The 27,925-nt window shown below is 42.4% G+C and overlaps 1 protein-coding gene across 1 annotated transcript; it reads right to left on the reverse strand.

Annotated features, from left to right (window-relative positions):
- Window positions 1-25,844, reverse strand: LOC310723678 (NXPE family member 3-like). Its single transcript, XM_083537054.1, has 7 exons — window positions 25,708-25,844; window positions 14,962-15,028; window positions 11,357-11,504; window positions 7,352-8,118; window positions 6,579-6,646; window positions 1,004-1,201; window positions 1-885 (listed from the first exon to the last, which is right to left on the reverse strand). The coding sequence occupies exons 3-7, from the start codon at window positions 11,447-11,449 to the stop codon at window positions 341-343; spliced, it is 1,671 nt and encodes a 556-aa protein (XP_083393180.1). The 5' UTR covers window positions 11,450-11,504; window positions 14,962-15,028; window positions 25,708-25,844; the 3' UTR covers window positions 1-340.
- Between the last annotated feature and the right edge of the window lie 2,081 nt (window positions 25,845-27,925).

Raw genomic sequence — 27,925 nt, forward strand, 5'->3', positions numbered from 1 at the left:
TTGCGCATATGTTTTTCTTTAGTTTAATGCAGCTATTAGACAAGTACAGTATATATACACATTGGAAAAAGCCTAACCTAAAGCTGTTTCCTGTTTGTGTAAGAAAACAAAATAGCCGGAGACGTGTGAGCCAAGATAAAGACTTCTTGTATTCCTTTTATTCTCACATCGGAAAAACCCTATAGACACTGAATAGACAACAAAGGATTGTATTAAAAGAACTAATGTGAGAACCATCTTAACACTAACAAGAATGCAAACAAACTTTAATTCTCTAATGATGAGTGTATTTTTCAAAAAAAATTTTATAGTGCGTAAAACATGCCTCTTTAATAAATTTTTATTTCAGACAGATTTGAGAGAGGATCAGATCAATCATGTTTTTGATGATAGGGCGAGGTGGGTGTATGTTATGTGGGAGATTGTGAGCCAGTGTCATCTCCCAGGCATCAAGCAGCTGCACACTAATTCCTCTGAACATGGCACGCAGCACAGCATCAATCTGCACACTGAACCAGTCACTGTTAAACACGCAGTTCACTGTGGTTACTTTCTGCAGGTTTGCAGAGCGGATCACCACCAACGTAGCTGGCTCTCGGTTCAACAGCCTCATCACAGCTTTACGTATGTGCCGTAGGCGCCTTATATATGGTTCAATAGGAAAAGTGCTAAAGTGAGCCCAAACACTAATCAGAACAACTGTGTTAGGCCCACCCTTGAGTCTGTCCAGCTCATTTGCAACATAGAGTGGACCAGAGGCAAACACAGAGGTGGAGCGGATGGGTGGCCCATGACCACGAAAGCTCACTAGAATATTGTTTGTGCTGTCCACAGCAATGAAAGGTCCTACCTGTTTAGAGCTGTAAATATCTAATTGTTTCAGGTCTGCAGAGAAGAGCAGAGAGCAGAGAAGGGCATGGGAGAAATTAGATAAACATAAAAAAAATTGAGGAGTTCCTGCAAAAATATTAGACACAATACAAAGAAAAAAGCTTGCACTTACTAGGAACAAAATCAGTGAGGTACTCAAACCACTGACGCATAGTGGAATCTCCAAACATGTAGAGAGTCTTTCCTTTGAGACAACGTGTTATGGCCACGGAGTTACTAAACTGTTTAATTACTGCACCATTCAGAGGATTCCAGGTGTCATGAAAGTAGTAGCCAGAAGCATTGTAAATACTTTTCATTTTAGTTTCTCCTATGATGGGAATAAATTAACATTGATCATGGTTATTACAACATAATATACTGTATAGGAACTGTGTACCCCTAATGTTGGAGTTTTTTTTAATTCTTAAGAAATACTCATTAAAGTGAATGCTGCAAGCCAGCTTTGGTAACTTTTATCTGTATTTAAATGAGCAGTTGAATGCAGATCATACCTGAAACCTAAATCTGTTCAGACATCTGTGTATGTTTCATGTAACATGAGGAAAAAAGTAAGGCAATCCTCTTTTATTTTACAAACATAAATCACAAACACTAAAAAAAACCCAAAACAAAACAAAACAAATGGCATGAACAAAGAAAAAAAATAAACCTGAGCATTAGCAAAGACTAAATAGACAATTTGTTCTTTGAAGGATGAACCAATATATACCGTAAACTTTTTTAATAATAAAATTGAAAGCATCAGGCAAGAAATCCAGACGATTAATATAAATCCAAATTATTTCACAAGTAACCCTGTAGACAGCAGTGTAATAATAACAATCGATTACAAAGCTTTACTCCTATTCATGAGAATGACTTAATTTCATTAATTTCCTCATCAAAAGCCTAAACCTGCATTCTCGATCCCTTGCCTACATGTTTCCTCAAACAGATAATTCCAGAGGTAATTGAACCTGTTTTAAAAATAATAAACTCTTCCATTAGCACTGGTTATGTACCTAAATCCTTCAAACTGGCAGTTATCAACCCCCTAATTAAGAAGCCCGACCTTGACCCATGTCAGCTGTCCAACTATAGGCCACTATCAAATCTCCCCTTTATATCCAAAATTTTAGAAAAGGTTGTGGCACAGCAGATATGCTCACATCTACTTATGAATAACATTTTTTAAATGTATCAGTCAGGATTTAGGCCTCATCATAGCACAGAGACGGCACTAGTTAAGATGGTAAATGACCTGCTTTTGGCCTCTGATCAGGGTTTTGTCTCTTTACTTGTTTTGCTCGACCTTAGTGCAGCTTTTGACACCATTGATCACACTATACTGCTTGCTAGACTTGAGAACGTTGTTGGAATAAAGGGAACAGCTCTCTCTTGTCTCAGGTCTTATTTGACTGATCACTATCAGTTTGTTGATGTAAATGGTGAGTTCTCCACACTCCCGCAAGGATCGGTCTTAGGCCCACTGCTTTTCTCTTTATATATGCTGCCTCTGGGGGAAATTATACATAAACATGGTATTCGCTTCCATTGCTATGCTGATGATACGCAGCTGTATATTACAGCAAAGCCAGATTAAAGAGATCAGCTTAACAATGTTGAGGAGTGTGTAAAGGACATTAGACAGTGGATGATTAATAACTTTCTTCTGGGATATAGAGTGTTTGGTGAATTGGGATATTTGTATGCTGTCGTCCCCTCACTTTCACATGTTCACTCAGGTTTGTTGACGGTGGTGGGTCGTCTTCTATCCCAGAGATCCCTCATGTCTGTGTTACCTTCTGGTTCTCCCTTTTAGCTATGCTGCAATATCGAGTCTTGCCGGAGTGCAAACTGCACAGTGACATTAACTTTTATACAACAATAAAGACACATAATAATCCATATCCTTCTCCTCCTGTCACCCCTCTTCTCTCTCGTTAAACATGCTCCTGAGGTTCCAGTAACCACTGTTCCTGCCCCTCCCCCCTTAATGGATCTTCCCACTTCATCCAGGCGTGTCTCTTCGATTGGAGGCCACTCTGTGCAGCTTGGGACGGTTTGGCACAGTCGCCACCGGCTTGCTCATCAGGGACAAACTTAATTATAAAGCACATATTCACTTTTATTCTTGGTCTCAGCAGCGATTCCCCCGATGAAGGCGTCATAGAGAGCTTTAGAATCCCACCCACTCTCTGCTGTGGCAGTGCAGAAGTTCGTGGTATATTTAGCTACAGTTTGACTGTCTTGAGAGGTCAGAAACAGGGACCATTTTACCTGTTGTAGCCCAGTCAAAGAGCTTGCGCAGCTTCTCGGAAACTGCATGGTAATGGGCACAGACAGAGGACAGCTGTTCCCACTCTGCCGTGGCCCACAGTTTAGCCGTACCCAAAAGTAGGGAAATCACATAGAACACCTTGAAAAGTTTCTCTGGAAAAGGCAATGGCCAAAGCTGAAAAGTTATTTCTCAGTTAAATAGGAATGACCTGCACTTTCCCAGTTGTCCCGCAAATCGTTTAGGGGTCTGTGTCGGGTGGGACGGGCACCGGGGTTGCTGATGTAGGGGCTTGAACAGTAGGGGTTTCCAAGGCAGAGGCTGGAGCCAGTGCACTTTTAGTGACGGTCCCAAGCCCGGATAAATGGGGAGGGTTGTGTTAGGAAGGGCATCCAGCTTAAAACGTGCCAAATCGAATCTGTGGATCACGAATAAGAATTTCTGTGATACCGGATCGGTTTGAAGCCCGGGTTACCAACAACCGCCACAGGTATCGTTAGCCAACAGGGTACTGGTGGAAATTGGGCTACTGTTGGCCAAAGGAGGAAAAGGAGAGGAGGAAGACATCTACAGAGATGGCAGGGAAAGAAGAAGTGTAGGTTAGGGTGGGTACTTTAAATGTTGGTACTATGACTGGTAAAGGGAGAGAGGTAGCTGATATGATGGAGTGGAGAAAGGTATAACCTATACATTGAAGGTTTAAATGGTGTAGGGGTGATCCTGAAGGAAGAGTACAGTAAGAGTATAGTGGAGGTGAAGAGAGTTTCTAATAGGGTGATGAACGTGAAGCTGGAAGTTGAAGGGTTGATGATTAATGGTATCAGTGCTTATGCTCCATAAGTCAGCTGTGAGACGGAGGAGTATGAAAAATTCTGGGGTGAATTAAATGAAGTGGTAAATGGTGTACCTAGATATGAATGACTGGTGATTGGGGCAGACTTTAATAGGCATGTAGGTGAAAGGAACAGGGGTGATGAGTAGGTGATGGGTAGGTATGGCTTTAAGGAGAGGAATGTGGAAGAGCAGATGGTGGTAGATGTTGCTAAAAGGATGGAAATGACAGTGGTGAACACTTATTTTAAGAAGAAGGAGGATCATAGGGTGACGTATAAGAGTGGAGGAAGGTGCCCAAAGGTGGACTATGTTCTATGCAGGAGATGCAACCTAAAGGAGATTGGAGACTGTAAGGTGTTGGCGGGGGACAGTGTAGCTAGACAGCATCGGATGGTGGTCTGTAGGATGGTTTTGGAGGTGAAGAAGAAGAGGAGGAGAGTGAAGACTGAAAGAAGAATTAGATGGTGGAATCTGAAGGAGAAGGACTGTCGTGTAAGGTTCCGGGAAGAGGTCAGACAGGGCTCGGTGGTGGTGAAGAGGTGCTGGATGATTGGGCAACTACTGCAGAAGTGATAAGGGAGACAGCTAGAAAAGTACTTGGTGTGACAACTGAAAATAGAAAGGAAGACAAAGAGATATGGTGGTGGAATGAGGAAGTACAGGACAGCATAAGGGGAAAGAGGCTGGCAAAACAGAATTGGGATCGGAAGAGTGATTAGAAAAGTAGGCAGGAGTACAAGGAGATGCAGCAGCAGGTAAAGAGGGATGTGGTGAAAGCCAAGGAAAAGGCATATGAGGAGCTGTATGAAAAGTTGGACACTAAGGAAGGAGAAAAGGATATATACCGAATGGCCAGGCAGAGGGACCGAGCTGGGAAGGATGTTCTGCAAGTTAGAGCAATAAAGGATGGCGATGGAAATGTGTTGACTAGTGAGGAGAGTGTGTTGAGAAGATAGAGGGAGTATTTTGAGCAGCTGATGGACAAGGAAAATGAAAAAGAGAGAAGGTTGGATGTGTAGAGATGGTGAAGCAGGAAGTGGATAGGATTAGCAAGTAGGAAGTGAGAGCAGCTATTAAGAGGATGAAGAGTGGAAAGTCGGTAGGACCAGATGACATACCGGTAGAAGCATGGAGATGTTAGGAGTGATGGCAGTAGAGTTTTTAACCAGATTGGTAAACAAGATTCTGGAAGGTGAGAGGATGCCTGAGGAATGGAGAAGGAGTGTGCTGGTACCGTTTTTTAAGAATAAGGGAGATGTACAGACCTGCAGTAACTATAGGGGAATTAAGTTGATCAAGTCACACCATGAAGTTATGGGAAAGAGTAGTGGAAGCCAGGCTGAGAGAAGAGGTGACCATCTGTGAGCAACAGTATGGTTTCATGCCGAGAAAGAGCACCACAGATGCCTTTATTTGCTTTGAGAATGTTGATGGAGAAGTATAGAGAAGGTCAGAAGGAGTTGCATTGTGTGTTTGTGGATTTAAAGAAAGTGTAGAGAGGAGTTGTGGTATTGTCTGATGAAGTCAGGTGTGTCTGAGAAGTATGTGAGGGTGGTGCAGGACATGTATGAGGACAGTGTGACAGCAGTGAAGTGTGCAGTAGGAACAACAGACTGGTTCAAGGATAAGGTTGGACTGCATCGGCTCTGAGCCCTTTCCTGTTTGCAGTGGTGATGGACAGGTTGACGGACGAGGTCAAACAGGAGTCTCCGTGGACTGTGATGTTTGCAGATGATATTGTGATTTGTGGGGAAGAGTAGGGAGCAGGTGGAGAGGAGCAGGTATGCACTGGAGAGAAGGGGAATGAAAGTCAGTAGGAGTAAGACAGTGCATGTGTGTGAATGAGAGGGAGGGCAGTGGAGTGGTGCTGTGTGGTTGCAGGGAGAAGAGGTGGAGAAGGTGGAGGAGTTCAGGTACCTGGGGTCAACAGTGCAGAGTAATGGAGAGTGTGATAGAGAAGTGAAGAAAAGAGTGCAGGCAGGGTGGCGTGGGTGGAGAAGAGTGGTAGGAGTGATTTATAATAGAAGAGTATATGCAAGAGTGAAAGGGAAAGTTTATAGGACTGTGGTGAGACCTGCGATGATGTATGGTTTAGCGACAGTGGCATTGATTAAAAGACAGGAGGTGGAGCTGGAGGTAGCAGAGTTGAAGATGTAAGGTTTTCGTTGGGAGTGACGAGGATGCATAGGATTAGAAATAAGTTAATATCACTTACTCATATGCAGACTCTATGGACCATGTCAAAGTGACCACTGTTAAAAACTGGCCAACCCTCAGCCTAAAATAAACTGCAGCCTGAAATTCTGGTTACATATTTGGACCTAGTTGAACTGTTCCTCAGTCAAGCTGATAGTGCTTGCAACTGTTTTTATTAAGTTAAAGCTGAAACTGCATGTAATTGAAAAACTCATTTGACAAACTCCAAAACGTATACCCAATGCAATGCAAATTTAGACATGAAATTCTCACTATTCAACTCAACAACTAGTAAGTAATATTTTGGTCTATATTTATAGTGTAGTCACAAATATGTTGCATTATAAATCACAGAAAATCACTGCTAAAAGGACTGCAAGTTTTTAATAAAATGTACCTTTTTTTGCTGGTAATACAGTAACCTTGCCCAGCACTGATGCAGGTATAGGAACCTTGATTTTTACTCTGTAAAAAAAAAAAAATGGTAAAAATATTTTTTATTATTATTATTCCTCCTTTATTAAAAATGTAAATCATACCAATACAATTTATTGTGAGACTATTTTTTTCTTTTTAGATCTTTAGATCTTTTTAGATTCTTTTTAGAACATTCCAATACACCGTTGGTCATATCATTATTATGTAATATTATTATTTAGTAATATAAATATAACAAAAATTATATTTATATTTAGTTTGTAATCTTGCGTACCAGTGTAGCCTTATTCATTGCTAGAGACTCAAAGCACTTTTGTACGTTGCTCTGGATAAGGGCGTCTGCAAAATGCCGCAAATGTAAATGTAAATTCATACCTACTCCCATTTTGCCCTTTAATTAGTTTGTGTATGTTTACCATTTTGTGTTTCTATGTTCTGGATTTAAAATGTTCAGTGTCTACCTGCCCGACTTTGGAAAACCTTTTGTTTTGTGTCTTATTCTGTCTTATTGTGTCATATTCTGCCTGTTGGTGACGTTTTCCACTTTCTGGTTCTGTGTATTTTAAATATCTTAGATATTGTGAATAGTAGATCTCCTGACCCCTAGTGGTTTTCTTGTTTTTTCATGTCTGACTTTCAAGCAACATGCTTAAACTGCAGTTGCCTCTGTCTCACCTCATGATGTGTTACACAATTTAAAAAGATCTGTACAAAACCCAGCAAATACCTCACCTCTGGAAAAATTGTTCATCAAATTTAGTAATGTTCCTTGTGTAGCCCCCTTTTGAATGAGTTATTCGTGTGTCACAGCTTAGATTTTGGGGTTTGTAGCAATACCAGGGTTCTTCAGTCTTAGGATCAGTGTAGTTGCAGAGTGGTTTCTCATTCAGTGGCAAACACAAGTTGCACATGGTGGCCTCTGAGATGTTACCTGAACGGAATATGCTTTTAAAAAATACTCTGTCAGGTTGCTCCTCTTGCAGCCTCTTAAACACCACCACTGCCTCACTCGGGTGCACCATAGTGATTTGCACATGCACTACACCAGCCCACAACAGTGGGAACAACACTGTATAATTCCCGTTTTGGTGGTCATGCACCTTCCCTGCAACTCCAGCACCCAGTTCAGGTGAATGCAGCCGGGCTATCAGAAAATCTCCACCATGCTTCTTAGGCTGGTCCAGGAAGTTATGCATATGAACATTAACCACAAGCTGGTCACCTATGTGTTGCACTGGTGGACCCTGGATCACAAAGTAGCTCTTGGCAGGGTCACTGCTGAGCTCCATGGGCAGGCCTTTCACTAAGGGGCCTGGCCATGCAATGGAATTGAGCAGATCTCGCTCTTCTTTAACTTCTTCAGCTGTGGGTTCCTGGCCAAATTGAGCACAGTAAGTGTGGTTTACCTTCAGTGGCAACAGGATTTCCGGAGACTTAAAGGCTAAGTGAATGCTGCTCTTTATTTGGTAGAAGGTGGAATTTAAGTGAAAATTCAAATTCTGCAACAAAAAAGAAAAAAACTAAACAATCAAAGCAGCACTCAAAAATCAGAATTCTACAAGATTTTAGTTATTTATTATAACATAACTGAACTAATATTTTATTAAATCAAAAAATAATAGAAAGAAAGAAACAAATAAATAAATAGTTTTCATGTTGACAACTCTCAAAACAGTGTCAGAAAACAAATTGGATTTTAAAATGCAGACTAAAGGAAGTAATAATTGTAATATATTCTCTAACTGATTTTTAATATCACATTATTATTATGCATTTTATATTTGTTTTATTTTTATTATTTGTTCATAGCTTAAACAGCTTAAAAAAAAGATGAGATTTTAGATGTAAGCCAAGTAAAGTTAGCACAGGTCAAAATACTGATGTAAGCAATTTCTGTTTTACACTAGAATTACTGACTTTTTTATTTTCTGGTGCAAGTCCGAGGTGTTTTTCCCCCCTGTTGAGATTTTCACAGATCTTCAGTTTGATTCTTCTCCTGCTTTTGTTGCGCAAACCACCCAACACCTGTGAGGCCTGGTACATTTGCATTTGTTTGCTCAGATCAGAACTGGCTGTATCTCTAGGCTCTACATTACGGGCATCTATGACTTGCTGTCGTCGGGGGGCTAGCAGAGTTGTCTGCAGCTTTACTGTTAAATTCTGCATATCTTTGTAAAGGACCCTAAGTTGTCGGAGTTCCTCCAGAATGGACGCCTTATCTTCACGGAGTTGCCTAATCTCCTTTGATGTCATAGGTAGCTTGTCATTGCTTGGTAAACTGTGTGTCTGCCTCTAGTGTAGAGCCTGGAGATATAGCCAGTTCTGATCTGTTCACCCTCGAAATTCAAGCTCTCGTGGGTCTTCTAAACTCATTAGGCTCTGAGGGAGATGGTGAACTACGATGTGAACTACATGTGGCCATTCGACATTGTGCAACCTGTCACTCAGCACTGACCGTTCAGCAGAGTCACTCAGCAATGACCATTCAGCAGTGGTCACTCAGCAGTGGCCTTTCAGCATGCATTCTGCATCACGCAACCTACCGAACAGCTAACAGAATATAGCAAGAATCACCTCATATACGATTAGTTCTATACCCAGTAAAATTGAGTGTTCTGAATCCTGTACCGTGTTTTGACTGACACGCTGAGGCGAGTACAATCCCCTGATCAGCGCACACCAGATAGTGAAAATCCTAACATTTTGTCATTCGAGCCGGATAGGGAACCTTCCTAACATTTGGTCGTGATTCTGTCCATTGTGACTGTGTATGTAAGGGAGTGGCATTGCATGACTACAGCACAGTGCTGTGCATAAAAGCAGACCGACCCAGGTGGGAGAATCATTTCTTCGCATTTTTGAGAATGCACATCAGGATGGCCTCCGTATCACTGCCACGCAGGAAGAACCTCTCCGCGCAACAGGCTTTGGCCTGGCTTCAGGAAATGGACAAAGCAGACTCTGATGGAGGAGAGATTTAATTTGTCCAGCAGGCCACTGATGCCTCCTCAGAAGAATCTGAAAAGGATTCAGGAATCTGAAAAGGACTGCGCAAGTTGGACCCACAGAGTCTGCTAAGGTTTGTCATTGCCATAGTACATATGATATTTATATAAACCCATTTAGATTGGGGTTCATGTAAATTTACCACTCTCTATTTGTTTATCTTCTGACAGCGTAAAAAGCTTCAAAGCTTCCTTTGCCTGTTAGACGTGGGAATGCTGCAGACCATCAGGGAGTGCACGGTCCATCAAGCCCGCAGAACAGAGCCGGACTGGAATTTGGCAATTTATGAACTAATGGCATTAATTTCAATTCTGTTTGTAAGAGCAATCATGTGTCCCGTTGGTGCCATTGTGGATTGCTGGTCAGAAAGCTTTCTGGTGCCAGTAATCAAAGAGACAATGCCCCAAGATAGATTCATTTCAATTATGCAACACCTTTGATTTGATGACAAGGACATGCTGGCAGAACGGGTGAAAACAGACAAATTAGCTGTGATCTCCGACATCTGGACACGCTTTAACAAGAACTTGTCTGAGAGTTTCACTCCAGGAGAACACATGACCATAGATGAACAGCTGTTACCTACCAAGGTTCGTTGTCCATTCACACAGTATATCGCAACCAAGCCAGACAAATTTGGGATCAAGTTCTGGATGGCCACGGATTTGGAGACCAAATATGTCTGCAATGCATCTCCTTACTTGGGAAAGGACCCCTAGTCGTCAGAAGGGAGAGAGGCTGGCAGAGAACGTGGTCATGAATCTGATGGAGCCATTTTTGGATGATGGGAGAAATGTCATGACGGACAATTTCTTTACTTCACTGTCACTGTCGCACAGACTGCTGCAGCGCAAAACAACGCTACTGGGCACGGTAAATAAAGTCCGGTCGTGAATTTCCTCAACTTGCAAAAGGCACTGCACAGCGAGAGGTATTCTCCACTTCAGTGCTTAGAAGTGGCAGTGTCTCCTTGACAATTTATGCACCTAAAAAAAACAAGACTGTGTGTGTTCTAAGTTCTATGCACCAAGACATGACAATCGGTGACGGCAGAAAGAAGAAACCAAACACGATAACAGACTGTAACCGCATGAAGGTATGTGTATGTGTGTATAATTTTACACCAGTGCTACAATGTTTTCTGATGTGTACTATACAGGCCTATAGAAAAAAAAGCACACATACTCATGACTCTCTCTCTCTCTCTCTCTCTCTCTCTCTCTCTCTCTGCTATTACAGTGTGGTGTAGATGTGTTGGAACAAATGGCGCGGATGTATTCCGTAAGAGCAGCAACACGCAGGTGGCCAGTAGCGTTTTTTTACAATATGCTGGACTTGGCAGCGGTGAATGCCTACATTTTGCACAAGGCATGTACAGGGTGGACAGGCAAAAGAAGATTGTTTCAGAGTGTTCTAGCTAAGGAACTTCGTTGCCGATTCATGCAGCACAAACAGAGGTTTGGCCTCTGAGCTACTCTGAGTAAACAACACACAACAAAAGCAGGAGAACAATGGAGCTGAAGGCCTGTGTGAAATCTCAGCAGGGGTGCTAGTAGGTGTTAGGTCCAGGGAATTTACGCAAATTTGCGCAGCTATAGTAAACAATGTTAAATCCCGGGTGTTTCCAACAGAACCATTTATAAGAATAAAAATGTTTATATTGAATACATTTAAAGCAAAACACATCAGCTACCTATGTCTACATGTTGGGCTTAAATGAGTTCTACTCACCTCCAGAGATGTTATGTTGCAAATCAGTATTATAAATCCTGATAGTGCCAATAGAGTAAAGATAAGTGATAATCTGGGAATGTGTCTCTTCATGTTTGGGTACCAGGGATCAATCAGCAAGTCTCCCTATAAAAAAAACTTTACCAACCTGACAAAAAGAAAAGGACATGAAATACACAGAAACATTGCTCTCTCTTTTATTAATGTATGCTAATGTCTAGGACATTGGTTGGGGAAATCATTACCTGTTCTATTTTAATTTGTTTGCACCATAAGTACTCATATATGTGTAAGGGAGCTTTGTCAGGAATCTCACGGGACAGGCTGCACGGCCAGAATATTCTGTCAGAGCATGCGGGTGACTAGGTAAGTGAGGGCCCAAATGCAGGATGCAACAGGATAAGGAAAAAACAGGCTTTAATGGGGCACAGGCAAACTACAGAGCCAGCAAAAAGGGTAAAGGGGTGTCAGGCTGATGACGCAGAAGCGGAAGTAAGTCAATCATGTTTATTCAGAACTCGAACAAAACACAATGCGGAGAGCCACCAACAGAAAGAATATCAGCTCAGGACGAATTAATCTACAACGAAAGCAAAGATCCAGAAACGAAAGTAAAATCCACCCCAACGGCAAAGAGTAATCCTCATGGGGACGGAGTTAGGAGACAGAACCAGCTGGGAATGCTGGCGGTCGAGGAACCACGAGATCACCAGCATGACTTTCAAAAACTAACAGCCTGTGACTCAAGAACGTGAGTTTATATAGTTGTTTTCTTAATGAGTCACAGCTGTCAGGAATCAAAGCCGGCGCGGTATAGTGAAGGCAGCATGACAGCTACCAAAGGGGGTATGGCAGGTGGATCCCTGACATTAGCCCCCCTCCAGTAGCGACACCCGACGCCCCAAAACCCACCCATGCCAGGTGGGCCAGGGCACTCCGAGGAAGGCTTCTCCAACCGTCCAGGGTCAAAGGAGGCCCGGTTGGCATCGCCGTGGGACAGGGGAAGACCAGGAAGAGCCCAAGGCAAAGCGGCATCCTCTGTGGAGATCTGGAATAGAGTGAAGCCCATCACGGAGATCAGGAACGGAGCGAAGTCCTCGGCAGGAGCTTGCAGGTTGGACGACCCCCTGGGCTGAGATCGGAGGCGGAGAGACGCCCTCGTAGGAGATCAGGGGCGGAGCGAAGTGCCCGACGGAGTCCGGAGAGACGCCCTCGTAGGAGATCAGGGGCGGAGCGAAGTGCCCGACGGAGTCCGGAGGCTGCGCGACGGCCACGAGACGTCGCCATCAGAGAGGCTTAAAAGTGAGACGTCGCCATCAGAGCGGCTTGGAAGTGAGAGCGTCGCCATCAGAGAGGCTTGGAAGCGAGACGTCGCCATCAGAGAGGCTTGGAAGCAAAACGTCGCCATCAGAGAGGCTTGGAAGCGAGACGTCGCCATCAGAGAGGCTTAAAGGCAAGATGTCGCCCTGCGGGGAACCTGGAGGCAATCCGTCACCCTGCGGGAAAGCTGGAGGCAATCTGTCGCCCTGCGGGGAACCTGGAGGCGAGAAGCTGGAGGCAATCTGTCGCCCTGCGGGGAAGCTGGAGGCGATCTGTCGCCCTGCGGGGAACCTGGAGGCGATCCGTCGCCCTGAGGGGAACCTGGAGGCGATCCGTCGCCCTGCGGGGAAGCTGGAGGCGATCCGTCGCCCAGCGGGGAACCTGGAGGCGATCTGTCCAAAGAGTAATCCTCACGGGGACGGAGTTAGGAGACCGAACCAGCGGGGAATGCTGGCAGTCGAGGAACCAACAGCCTGTGACTCGAGAATGAAAGTTTATATAGTTGTTTCCTTAACAAGTCATAGCTGTTGGGAATCAAAGCCGGCACGGCATAGTCAAGGCAGCGTGACAGCTACTGAGGGGGGCCTGGCAGGTGGATCCCTGACAAGGGGCAAGGCAAAAACACAGTCCAAAAAAAAATTAGTTTAAAAATTTTAACAAAAAAAGGCCAGGGTCTGAACAATATAGGCAGGCCTAGGAGGTCTGAAAAGGCCAAATAAAGCGTGGAGGTCTGAAGCGGAGAGGCACCCCCAGCATGCTCGGCAGGGCAGACGGGCCTAGAGGTGATCTTGGCAGGTTGGAAGAGCTGGGCAACATGCCCAGTCAGGCAGGAAGGCTGAGGTTGGGCAGTTCAGGGGCCGAGGGGGGGGACAGTCGACTTAGAAGGGTATTTAAAACCTTTTGCTGCTGGGGGCTGAGCTTCAAAATATTGACAGTCTCGATTGGATCCCTGAATTGCCGGTTGAGCAAGCCCAAATCTTTAATACATCCGCTGGGTCCATCGTTGGCCAGATTATGCTGTCAGAGATCTTGTGGGTAGGACAGGGTGAAGACTGGTAGGACCCAAATGCAGGATGTGACAGAGTAAGGACAAAACAGGCTTTAATGGGGCACAGGCAAACAACAGAACCAGCAGAGATGGGGTAAAGTTTCAAGGCAAAAACACATCCAAAAAAAAAAACAGATCAGGGTCTGAAACACAGGCAATCAGGGTGATGCAGGGAAGACAAAACCAAAGCAAAAAAACTATCCAAAAAATCCAAAGCCTGCAAACAGAACAATATAGGCAGGGCAGAAACACAAACCAAAAACCAGTCCAGAGTTCAAAACCAAAGCAGAGTAGAACAGCGTAGTGTCAGGATCAGGAACCAGAGCAGGCAGTTTGGCAGGAATATTCTCAGGAACTTTGGAAGCCTATGAGATAATCTGGGCCGAGCTAATCGCTTTGGTGTCCTTAAATACCAGTAGGCGCAAGGGGAAAAAACGGCAAGATGGCCGCCGACCAGGACACGTGAGCCGCAGAACCGGACGTACGTGTTGCGTGTCCGGAAGATCCCGACAATATGTTATTCTTATGCCTTTTAAAAACAATGACAATTTTGTTACTACAAAGAAATTACAAATCTTGTATGCCTCAGGTAAAGAAAGCATATTAAAGACTGTGTTCATCATTATCACAGGCCATTATAAATATTTGGTAATATCGTGTGGGTTCTCTAATACCCCCTTCATTTTTTTGTGTCTTGTTAATGATGTTCTGCTGGGATGTTTTTTTATATATATTAATTATGTAATATATTCCCCTTTCTGGAGATGCACTACTGTCAACAGGCCTTTTAATGCCTCATTCAAAATAAGCTATATGTTAAAGGGTAGAAATGTGTATTTTACTGGAGGTATATCACTACTCATATGCAGACTCAATGGACCATGGCAAAGTGACCACTGTTAAAAACTGGCCAACCCCCAGCCTAAAATAAACTGCAGTCTGAACTTCTAGTTACATATCTGCACTTAATTGAACTGTTCCTCACTCAAGCTTATGGTGCTTACAATTATGTTTATTAAGTTAAAGCTGAAACTGCATGTAATTGAAAAACTAATTTGACAATTTCCAAAACGTATACCCAATGCAATGCAAATGTAGACATGAAATTCTCACTATTCAACTCACCAACTAGTAGAAATAATTTAGTCTATATTTATTGTGTAGTCAACAAATATGTTGAATTATAAATAACAGAAAATCACTGCTAAAAGGACTGCATGTTTTTATTAAAGTTTACCTTTGTTCCCTGGTAATACAGTAACCTTGCCCAGCACTGATGCAGGTATAGGAATTTTTTTTTTACCCTGTGGAAAAAATGGTAAAAAAAAAAATTATTATTCCTTCTTTATTAAAAATGTAAATCATACCAATACAGCGGACTTTTTTTTCCTTTTTTTTAGATTTGAAATTCTAATACACCGTTGGTCATATTCATACCTACTCCCAATTTGGCCTTTAATTAGTTTGTGAATGTTTACTATTTTGTGTTTCTTTGTTCTGGATGAAAAATGTTCAGTGTCTACCTGCCTGACTTTGGAAAACCTTTTGTTTTGGGTCTTATTCTGCCTGTTGGTGACTTTTTCCATTTTCTGGAATGTGTATTCTTAACTATCTTAGATATTGTGAATAGTAGATCTCCTGACCCCTGCTGGCAAGGCAAGATGGCCGCCGACCCGGAAGTGTGTCTCGCGAAACCGGAAGTATGTCTCGCGAAACCGGAAGTGCACGCCCGGAAGATCCTGACAATATGTTATTCTTATGCCTTTTAAAAACAACAGCAGTCCAATTTTCATATTTTAATACTTATTGTCTATATTTGTTTTTTTGTTTTCTGTGAATTCTCATGTGTAAAATGATGAATACTAAATACAGTACCATTGGATACCATTTAAGTACATTGAGATAGTGACTCAAACAGTTGTAATTTTTTGTGTAAAAAAAGTGCAAATTCAATGATTACGCAAATTAGAATTAACTTGCATAATCAGCCACTAAAGAGTTCTACAGCATGCTTTGCCAGTGTCATGTAACTGAACCAAAGTGCAAATTGTGCCATTTTTTTAGCATGTGCACATAAACTCACACACTCACTCATTCAACTGTGTGTTACTGAGCTTTTACAACCTGAACTCAACACACATTCGATACTCATTTCACTTCACTTCGTACACATCCATGTCCTCAGCACCACCATATTTTTTTCCCGATTGCTGTTATTGCCAATTGTGCCAATTTGCCAATCCTGATGTTTCATGTTCATGTTCATGTCAAGTATGCTCTTGTTTATATTTCCCTCTTTTGCACATTGTACTCTATAATATACAGTAGGTTTACTGGTTGGCACTATCTGTCTCACACTATCTTTGACTTGCACTGTTTGAACTAGGTTGCCAACAATTCACTTTATGTGGTGAGGACACTTACTTTAGATTAAATTAGATGATTAGATTCAACTTTATTGTCATTACACATGTACAAGTACGAGGCAACGAAATGCAGTTTGGGTCTAACCAGAGTGCAATAACAGCAAGTGCAGGATATATAGTTTTTACATGATTTACATAGTAAATAAAATGAAATATAGACTATAAACAGTAATTTAGAGATGTATATGTACTATAAATGTAGTATACAGATGAATATATATGTACTAAGAACATAATATACAGATTAATATATATATATATATATATATGTACTATGAATATAATTACAGATGAATATGAATATATATGTACTATGAACAATAATATACACATATATATGTATATGTATATGTATGTATTGTGAACATGATATACAGATGCCTATTACTATACACAGAGATTTACAGAAGGATGTGAACGGTAAACATAGTAAATTGCTATAACTATAAACAGAGAACGGGTATTTATACAATGGTAATAATTTAATGGTGAGCAGCAATACAAAGAAGAGCAGTGTGCAAATGAGCGAGGGTTTGTGTAAACAGTCCGTGCAATAACAAAGTGTGAGGTAAGAAATGATCAGTGTCTCGGTGAGCATAAGTTTTTGAGTAGACAGCTTATTAGCGAAATACGAAGTGTGAGGTGTGGGGGGGAAATGTGGTAGTGTATCAGTGAGTGTCAGGGTTCACTAAAGAGACAGCTCTAGGAAAAAAGCTGTTCTTTAGTCTGCTGGTCCTGGTCCGGAGGCACCTGAAATGCCTGCCGGAGGGCAGAAGAGTAAACAGTCTATGGGCAGGATGAGCGGAGTCCTTAAGAATGCTGCGAGCTCGACGCAGACAGCGTTTCTTTTGGATGGTGAGCCTTCTTGACCAGGCTGGAGGTGTTGATATTCCAGGACAGGTCCTCCGAGATGTGGATCCCCAGGAACTTGAAACTGGAGACGCGCTCAACAGCCATCCCATTGATGTGGGTGGTGTCATGTGTGCCTCTTGCTTCCTTCCTAATGTCCACAATAAGCTCCTTTGTCTTGGAGGTGTTAAGGAGCAGGTTATTGTTATTGCACTATGTGGCTAGGTGCTGGATCTCCTCCCTGTAGGCAGTCTCATCATTGTTGGTGATGAGACCAATCACAGTAGTGTCATCTGCAAACTTGATGATGGAGTTAGATCCATTCACAGGCCTGCAGTCGGAGGTGAGGAGGGAGCAGAGGAAGGGGCTCTGGTACACCAGTGTTGAGTGTGATGGTGTTGGAGCACATGGAGCCAGATCGAACCTGCTGGGGTCTGTTGGTCAAAAAGTCCATGACCCAGTTGCAGGTGTTAATGCCCAGATCTAGAAGTTTGGCTATTAACTTGGATGGAATGATGGTATTAAATGCTGAGCTGAAGTCAACAAACAGCATACGTGCATAAGTGTTTTTATTGTCCAAGTGTGTGAGCACAGAGTGCAGTGCCATGGAAACTGCATCTTCTGTGCTTCTATTGCTTCGGTAGGCAAACTGGTGGGAGTCTAATGTGGATGGCAGAGAGTCCTTCAGGTGTGCCAGGACCAGCCACTCAAAGCACTTCATGACAATGGATGTCAGTGCAACAGGGCGGTAGTAGTTCAGGCACGTTGGGTTGGAGTGTTTTGGCACTGGCACAATGGAGGTGCATTTAAAGCAAGTGGGAACAGCTGCTTGGGAAAGAGAGAGGTTTAGTACTTAGCTTTGTGTTCTGTTTTGTAGCTTTATGTTGTGTGATGTCGCTCTATGTTGCTTTATGTAGCACCAGGGTTCTGGAGGAACTTTGTCTCATTTCACTGTTTGTTTTCAATATTGATATTTGTTTTTAAACAAGATCCTGGTAATTAAAGAATGTGGATTTCTTACACCTTTTCAAAAGGCATGTAATGGCAACCTATTACATATCCTCTGAGACACTGGGGGCAATTAGCATATAAACAAATATCAAGGTTTAAAATATATTTAAGGTTTTTATATACAAATACTTCATATTTCAATTTATATTTGCATTTATATTTAAATCTGGATTTCATTCTTTTTTGACTACCATGTTCACCGCAACTCGGTTTCCAGAAGCTATCCTGTTAAGAAATGTAAGGATGGTCAGATCCCTTTATGATCCCAGACCCCGAGAACTGCCATGCAACAGAACAATAAACGTTCTAATCTAAGGAAAGGATCTCTTTAATCTAAGGAGAGCAAGCCATCTGTACAGCTGCCTGCTCACCCATCCTCGAGCCCCCTCTGTCCCTCCTGGGGAGATGGCCAGGTCATGGAAAGGTGACCAAAGTTCCCGTAATTAAAGCTACTATACTTGCATAATGTAATAATTACATTTTTGGGATGTATGCATTTTACCTTTACATGTTTGGTATCATATTAAGGGTCCAAGTGTTATTGGAAATAAGATCTCAGTCCCATATCAGTAGAACAGATCTCAGATTTGGGAAAATTCTGTCCCACTGCCATAAGGGTTGTCCCCTGAGAGGATCCTTATCAGGTGTTGGTTTTTACACTAGATGACATTTGGTTTGTAGGTCACCTCCTGTCCCAAGAAAGGGTTTGCAAAGCTTTTATCACTTTGAATTTTACGAGTGTTTATAATGGTTTAAGTATCATTCTCAGAAATTCCCACAAAGTTTCTGTGTCTCTATTGCCAGGTACAGTAACTCTTTAACAATTCTTGTGTTAACTGCATTGCTCAACTCTTTGGTTTTATGCTAAACATGTTGTGTAACTTTTCTCCTATTATTTGTTAGATGTGACATTTGTTTATTGATTATTGCCTGGCAAGTAAATGTAAAACTCTTGATTAACTCTGAAATTTCCTAAAATCATTTATATCTAGTTGATTATGTAGTCTGGTGTTACCACAAATCTATGACCAGGATAGTACAAACTGAAGGCTCATTATCGGATGGAGCATAAAACACAACGTCTGGAACCTTCTAATTTCTGACTATCACTGACTTAGCAAGTTATAACTAAGTGTCTAAATACATTATTCTTTATGCATGAGCAAGCATTGAGCGGCCAACTTAAAGATTATTAGTTTACCGTTATATCTACTGACTAAGATTCAGACTGGCCAATGTGCCTCCGTGAGCAGGTATCGTTAGCCAAGCACAAGTCTCTAAGCGACTCCGGGTCCATAATGAATGTTTATTTGAAAAGACGGAATGTTTAGAGTAATCTGTGTGGCATCCCCTCTTTTTTTTATAACAGTCTGCAAATGTCTGGGGACTGAGGAGGCAAGTTGCTCAAGTTTAGGAATAGGAATGTTGTCCCATTCTTATCTGATACAGGCTTCTAGTTGCTCAACTGTCTTAGGTCTTCTTTGTCGCATCTTTCTCTTTATGATGCCCCAAATGTTTTCTATAGGTGAAAGATCTGGACTGCAGGCTGGCCATTTCAGTTCCCGGATCCTTTTTCTACGCAGCCATAATGTTGTAATTGATGCAGTATGTGGTCTGGCATTGTCATGTTGGAAAATGCAAGGTCTTCCCTGAAAAAGACGACGTCTGGATGGGAGCATATGTTGTTCTAGACCTAATATATACCTTTCAGCATTGATAGTGCCATTCCAGATGTGTACAATGCCCATGCCACATGTGCTCATGCAACCCCATACCATCAGAGATGCAGGCTTCTAAACTAAGCGCTGATAACAACTTGGGTTGTCCTTATCCTCTTCAGTCCGGATGACATGGTGTCCTAGTTTTCCCAAAAGAACTTCAAATTTTGATCCATCTGACCACAGAACAGTTTTCCACTTTGCCACAGTCCATTTTTTTTGTCAGGATCTCCAGGGCACACTGCGCGCACTTCCGGTTCCGTTGCACGTACTTCCGGCTCCGCGGTGAGCACTTCCGGGTCGGCGGCCATCTTGCCGTTTTTTCCGCGCCCCCCAGTATATAAGGAGATTTTTCCTGGTTTCACAAACTGCAAGCCAAAAAACTGAACCCCATAACATTAGACCAATGAAATTTCCGAAACAGAAACGAAAAATCGCACCTCACCTGTGTGATAAACTCCCCAAAGAAATACAGTGGTACCTTGACCTACGAGTTTAATTTGTTCCGTGGACGAGCTTGTATCTCAATTTGCTCGCACATCAAATCAGTTTTCCCCATTGAAAATATTTAAAATGCCATTAATCCGTTCCAACCCTCAAAATGAAAACCAGTTTTTATGTTTCATGTTATTAAATTGGAAAATACATTTCTAAATTACAAATCTTGTATAAAAACATAATAGAAAGAGTATGTAAAGATATAATAAGGTTTTATTTAGTGTACTACCTTGGAGATGAGACGACTTGAGCTAACGAAAACACCGGTGGGGTGTGTGTGTGTGTGTGGAGGGGGGGAGAGGCGATAAGCGGAGGCGGAGGGAAAACTTGTTTTTTACTATCAGTAAATATATATTTACTATCCTGTACACTACGTATCCCTGAACTTTAAAATTTGTACTTTTTCTACTTTGCTTATCTTAATTTTCGTCACAATCTTTGCTTTCTGGCTTCGTTTCGCCATCTAACAGCGGCGTCTTGAGCTCGTACCTCAATTTTTCGGTCAAATCGACCGAGTGACCACTCGTACCTCGGAAAACTCATACATTAATGCACTCGTAGGTCAAGGTACCACTGTAGTTGTGAAAGGAAGGAGGAAGACAGTGAACAATGACTTACTTGGTTGGCTATTGTTTACATACAAGCCGTTGTAGCGCGTTGAGTTAGGGTGAAGGGATAGCTCACTAAAACTCCTGTTTTCCAACAGAAATTATATAAGCACAGACAGGTTTCCAAAACTCGTGCTTTTTTATTTTTCTTTGCAACAGCGTTATGGGTTAGTCAAAGAAACTTAGAAATGAGCATCAGAAAAAAAAAAGGACATAATTCTCGGTCTCCACACACGCAGTAATACCGGAAGTATGCAGTGCCGGTCTTTTCCCAAAATTCCGCTATGCTCTAAATAGAAGCGCAACATATTTCACCCGTTACACCGTGTGTAACGTGTCTTTCTTTAAAGCCTGTGTAAAGTACATTAGTGTAGACACCTGCGGCTTATTTATGTTAAAAATAAAAATATTTGTCAAATTCAGTGGGTGCGGCTTATATAAGGGTGCGCTTTATAGTCCGGTACTTTTTCGACCTCTTATTGATACCTCTCCCAACTTTTTTGGAATGTGTATCTCTCATGACATCCATAAATGAGCCATTATTTGGCATGACATTTCCAACTTTTAACATTTGATATGTTATCTATATTCTATTGTAAATAAAATATGGGTTTATGAGATGTGTAAATTATTGCATTCCCTTTTTAATTTACAATTTGTACAGTGTCCCAACTTGGATGGCAGCAGCTTGGAATCAGATTGAAATGGGTGTTTTATTGTTTATTACTGAATGAATCAATGCTTTTGAATGAATCGTTTCTTGTGCTGACTTTTTCTAAAGTCCTGCTCATGTAAAACATGTGACTGCTTTCAATTCAATTCATTTTTATTTGTATAGCGCTTTTAACAATGAGCATTGTCTCAAAGCAGCTTTACACAGGTAATGTGGTGATTAAAAGTATATGTTCTTTATAAGTAAGTTTGTCCCTGATGAGCAAGCCAGTGGCGACTGGCAGCATTTCCCTCTTTTAAAGACTGCACTAGGGTGTGGACATTGTAGGAGCATGTCAATGATTAGATGTAAAAAATGAATACACCCATTACTTTATTTATGAATGAGAGTGGGAGGCCTACTGAATAATGAAATTTATTTATTATTCTCAACTGTACCATACTCTTAACTGCTGTTTTTTGCACATTTATCACTGTATTATACTGTTTACATGCTGTTTTTTGCACCTTCGACTGCTGCTGTATTTTTGCACTACATTGTTCTGTTTATACTCACTTCTGGGAAATAGTTTTTAGTTTGTATAGTTTTTACAGTCTTCTCGTACAGTACTGTATAATCAAGTATACAGTAGGTTTACTGGTCGGCGCTATATTGGGTTTTGTGTCTTATCTTGTGTCGTCTGTCTGCACTGCACTTTCTTGGAGGTCCTGGGGCAGAGCCGAGCTTTCTTGGAGGTCCTGGGGCGGAGCAGAGCTTTCCGGGAGGTCCTGGGATGGGACCGTGTTCTCAGAGGCGGGTGAGAGGAGCTGAAGATCAGCCGTGACCAACCCGAGTCCCCTGGTGAGAAGCTGTAGGACCCGGGTGCACGTGCCAAACTCACCCCCATACATGTCCCATAGCTGTACGGCGAGAGTGAGGGATTCCCCCGTCAGGAGAGAGAAGACTGAAGCGACCCTGGTTCTCTCCGTCGGGTAGCAGAACGCATTTAACTCCATAAAGTCAAGTACGCTCCGTAAAAAATTGCCCCATTCTGCTCTGTGGCCAGAGAAGCGCTTTGGGAATCCCGTGACGCCATCGTAGGGGTGTGGCGCCGCCGAACATGACCCAGAGTCGGCCGCGAGCTTCCGGGTTTTCCTGGGGGCGGGGCTTGGCTGCTTCGGAATCGCGGCCGAGCGAATCCGCTTACCGAGGTGCGATTCGCGCCGGGAACACGGCGTTAATCCGATCATGTCCTTTCCTCTTTTCTCCAGTTCTTTATTCCTTTTCAGGGGTCGGTTATTCTGTCATGCGGCGTAGATGGAGGCGGATGCAGAAATATAAGCCGGCGTTTTATTCATACAAAAAGGCAGAGCCAACATTAAGCACCCGCAGAGCGGGATAAACCAGCACACGGCAGTCCGAAATACAAAAGAAACAAACACAATAACATCCACGGTGCAGGGTGCGGCGCGGCGGCAGAGAAGGAGAAGTGTCAGAAGTTCTAGGAGCGACTGGAAATGCACACGCCGCCGTGGAGAGAACGAGGAATCAGGAAGTAGACGCTGCATAGCGTGGGAAGCCTTCCTCGGGACCCTGGAGCGGAGCGGAGCACTCCTCGGGACACTGGAGCTGAGCGGAGCACTCCTTGGGACACTGGAGCTGAGCGGAGCTCTCGGGGTCGCTCGGAGACGGAGAGGAGCCTACGGGGTCGCTGGGAGGCGGAGAGGCGGAGCTCTCTTGGGGAACCTGGAGCGGAGAGGCGGAGCTCTCTTGGGGAACCTGGAGCGGAGAGGCGGAGCTCTCTTGGAGAACCTGGAGCGGAGAGGCGGAGCTCTCTTGGAGAACCTGGAGCGGAGAGGCGGAGCTCTTTTGGAGAACCTGGAGCGGAGAGGCGAAGCTCTCTGGCGGAGCCTGGAGCGAAGCTGAGCTCTCTGGCGGAGCCTGGAGCGAGGCTGAGCTCTCTGGCGGAGCCTGGAGCGAAGCTGAGCTCTCTGGCGGAGCCTGGAGCGAAGCTGAGCTCTCTGGCGGAGCCTGGAGCGAAGCTGAGCTCTCTGGCGGAGCCTGGAGCGAAGCTGAGCTCTCTGGCGGAGCCTGGAGCGAGGCTGAGCTCTCTGGCGGAGCCTGGAGCGAGGCTGAGCTCTCTAGCGGGACCTGAAACTGGGCAGAGCTCTCTGGCGGGACCTGGAGCTGGGCGGAGCTTTCCGGGAGGTCCTGGGGCAGAGCCGAGCTTTCTTGGAGGTCCTGGGATGGGACCGTGTTCTCAGAGGCGGGTGAGAGGAGCTGAAGATCAGCCGTGACCAACCCGAGTCCCCTGGTGAAAAGCTGTAGGACCCGGGTGCACGTGCCAAACTCACCCTTATACATGTCCCATAGCTGTACGGCGAGAGTAAGGGATTCCCCCGTCAGGAGAGAGAAGACTAAAGCGACCCTAGTTCTCTCCGTCGGGTAGCGGAACGCATTCAACTCCATAAAGTCAAGTACGCTCCATAAAAAATTGCCCCATTCTGCTCTGTGGCCAGAGAAGCGCTTTGGGAATCCCGTGACGTCATCGTAGGGGTGTGGCGCCGCCGAACATGACCCAGAGTCGGCCGCGAGCTTCCGGGTTTTCCTGGGGGCGGGGCTTGGCTGCTTCGGAATCGCGGCCGAGCGAATTCGCTTACCGAGGTGCGATTTGCGCCGGGAACACGGCGTTAATCCAATCATCTCCTTTCCTCTTTTCTCCAGTTCTTTATTCCTTTTCAGGGGTCGGTTATTCTGTCATGCGGCGTAGATGGAGGCGGATGCAGAAATATAAGCCGGCGTTTTATTCATACAAAAAGGCAGAGCCAACATAAAGCACCCACAGAGCGGGATAAACCGGTACACGGCAGTCCGAAATACAAAAGAAACAAACACAATAACATCCACGGTGCAGGGTGTGGCGCGGCGGCAGAGAAGTGTCAGAAGTTCTAGGAGCGACTGGAAATGCAAGGATGTATATGACGGCTAATATTAGTAATGCAAAACAAAGTCTTGTGAGGAAAAAAAAACCCAGTACTGAGTGCAAAGTGTTCATTTACAACACACAATGAAAATCTCCCAGGCATTGGACTGTGTAAAAATGCAATAACTTTTAGAGGCTCATTTATCATTGACACAAAAGGTTTTATACGTATAAATTACCTTCTGAAGTTGTCAAATTACTCTGTTATATATTTATAAAGTTAATTATTTGTACCTTTTTTATTTGAAGAGTTTGAATAACACAATCTAACAAAGGTTTATAAATCAGTATTTTGAAACTAAAATGGTAAATGAGCAAATATAAATTCATAAGTAATATACAATGTAATATATATAATCAGTGTGTACTGCTTGTAAATGGGCCCAAGTAAACATTTGTGCAGTATTTCTGTATTATATTATATTGTTTTAAAATACAGTTCCCTGTTTATCATGTTAGTTACGTGCCAAAACCATCCGTGAAAAAACTAATTTCCATGATAAATGGACGCCACCCCATAAATCCATCAGCATAATATAGATTTTCAGCATCCCAGCACCGCGATTTTGTACACAACGTGATGTGTTCTTTGTCTCATGTATATGTATTATATACACTGTACGGTATTTTAGGTATACTTTTACTTTATTTTATAATTAATAATTATATACTTATTATTAAATTACAATTAAATATGTAGGTTTTCAGCATCCGTGCACTGTGCTTTCTTAAACAACATGATGTGTTCTTAGTCTCGGGTAAATATATGATACACTGTACAGTATTTTAGGTATACTTTTACTTCATCTTATAATTAATAATTATATTTTTACAACTCTGGAAATGTTGGGACATTTTTTAAACTTGAACAAAGTGAAAACTAAAAGACTTTCAAATCACATGAGCCAATATTTTATTTACAATAGTACATAAAGAACATAAATGATTAAACTGAGAAATTGTACAGTTTTACACACAAAATGAGCTCATTTGAAATTTGATGCCTGCTACAGGTCTTTTAAGAAAAATATTACAATCAGTTATTATTTTAATCAGACATTTCTGTCTATTAATGATAAATAGCTCTTTACATCTGTTCAGCATTCTATGGTCTTCTGGTCTACTAAGTAATAAATAATAAATAATAAATAAAATAGTTTATAAATAATAAACTAATAAATAATAGTTAGATTAAACTGGTAAGCATGATTAAAAAGGCAAAAAAAATTACTTCTGACCTTTACTCTGTATCCTCTTTACACCATTGTATGTAACAGGCTGCAGCTTGGAATCAAAGTGGAATGGGTGGTATCTTGTGCTGACTCTTACTAAGTCCTGCTCATGTAAAACACGTGACTGCTTTGGCAGCATTTCCTCTTTTAAAGACTGCTCTAGAGTGTCGATTTTATAGGAGCATGTCAATGATTAGATGTAAAAAATGAATACACCTATTACTTTGAATAAGAATGAGAGTAGGAGGTCGACTAAATAATGAAATTAAACTTGACTCACTGATGTTGGTTTGGCTGATTGTCGTGCATCATTTGTTTAGTTCATTACTCTTTCAAACATAAGGGGAGACATTGGTAATTGCTGATACCATAATATACCAGTGGCAGGCTGTCCAGTTCAATTCCCATATTCCCATTAGTCTACTCTTTTCATTTCATCAAAAAAAGTTTCTCTCGCTTGAACATTTATATTGCGTTTCTGTATAATATTAATGGTTTATATAGTTGTGCTGTCATAACCAGGGAAATAAGAGGTGGACATTTTTAGGTAGGACATCCACTTTATATAGATGTTGTTGTTTTTTATTATTGTAGCATTTAATATTTTATACATGTATGTAAAACATGTTTTTATTTTTTAAGTGATTTTCCATCCTCATTCATGGCCACTCTATAATAACTGAATTAATTGACTGAAATTCCATCATTGTAAGTGTTAAATTTTACCGTAACACTAAAACTCTAAAAAGACTTTGACTGGATCTACTTACTAGAATGATCTAACATATGGAAGGGACTACAAAAAGAAATGAATGTGAATGAATCATTAAAAGAAGCTTTTTAGTAATTTTAAAGATTCGATTTACTGGCATAAACTGGAAGTACCACCCCTAGTGTGTTCAAAAACTTGCTAAACTTGTTAAAACTTGCATTGTAACTGAATTATTTCTTACTGCACACAATATTATTTTTGCTGCTTCTGCTACAGCATTGTGGGAATGTCCCACTGGGTCTAATACATTGATTTAGTTATGTACTATAAATACCATTAATTGCTAGACAAGTACATACATTTTTCTACTGTGAAGACACAGTACACACCTACTGAGTGCAAAGGGCACATTTGAAACACACAAACATTGACAGACCTGTTGAAGAACTGATTGTCATGTTCATAAAACCAGTTTTGAGGTTGCATTGTTTTGGTAAATGGGGGCATTATAACGTTATACCTGTTATAAAAACCATAAAAGACTGTTAAATTGCGGCTAGTAAAATACGCATGGACAACAATATTCAAACAGACAGTGGTATTCAATACTATGGTTTATTGGTTAACAATGCCCTTAAAGTATGCCAAAAACATTCCCCACACCATTACACCACATCTACTGGCCTGGTATGTTTAAAACAGCCAGGGCCAAATGCCATCTCTCCTAAACATCTCCATGCTTCTACCGGTATGGCATCTGGTCCAACCGACTTTCCACTCTTCATCCTCTTAATCAATACTCTCACTTCCTCCTTACTAATCATATCCACTTCCTGCTTTACTAACGCCACATCATCCAACTTTCTCTCTGTCTCATTTTCCTCGTTCATCAGCTGCTCAAAATACTCCCTCCACCTTCTCAACACACTCTCCTCACTAGTCAACACATTTCCATCTCCATCCTTTATTGCTCTAACTTGCAACGCATTCTTGCCAGCCCGGTCCCTCTGCCTGGCCAATCGTTACAAATCATTTTTTCCTTCCTTAGTGTTCAACCTCTCATACAGTTCCTCGTATGCCTTTTCCTTGGCTTTCGCCACATACCTCTTTACCTGCTGCCGCATTTCCTTGTACTCCTGCCTACTTTTCTCATCACCCTGTAGATCCCACTTCTGTTTTGTTAACCTCTTTCCCCTTATGCTCTCCTGCACTTCCTCATTCCACCACCATGTCTCTTTGTCGAACACCCAGACAGTAAAGCGTTACATTAGTCTAATCTAGATGTAACAAAAGCATGTAGCCCCTTGGTCAGAATGGATGCGTTGGGGAAACCCATAGACACAGAAAAAGTTGTCCCACAGTTTCTTGACCACTCTTTTCGCCATCTGGTCCTGACATGGGAATGCATGTGCCAGCTTTGTGAAGTGATCTGTGATCACTAAAACATCCACAGATTTGTTGTTTCTATCCTCAGCAGACCAGAAGTCAATACAGACGAGCTCCAATGGGGTT

Source organism: Silurus aristotelis (assembly GCF_946808225.1).
Source record: "Silurus aristotelis genome assembly, chromosome: 3".
Lineage (NCBI taxonomy): Eukaryota > Metazoa > Chordata > Actinopteri > Siluriformes > Siluridae > Silurus > Silurus aristotelis.

Excerpts from the sequence above, each read along its gene's own strand:
- LOC310723678 (XM_083537054.1), bottom strand. The coding sequence starts at position 11,449 with ATGAAGAGACACATTCCCAGATTATCACTTATCTTTACTCTATTGGCA. Across the intron at positions 6,647-7,351 it reads GATGAACAATTTTTCCAGAG|AGTAAAAATCAAGGTTCCTA; the intron begins GTGAGGTATTTG and ends TTTTTTTTACAG. Across the intron at positions 1,202-6,578 it reads TGTATTACCAGCAAAAAAAG|GAGAAACTAAAATGAAAAGT; the intron begins GTACATTTTATT and ends TTCCCATCATAG.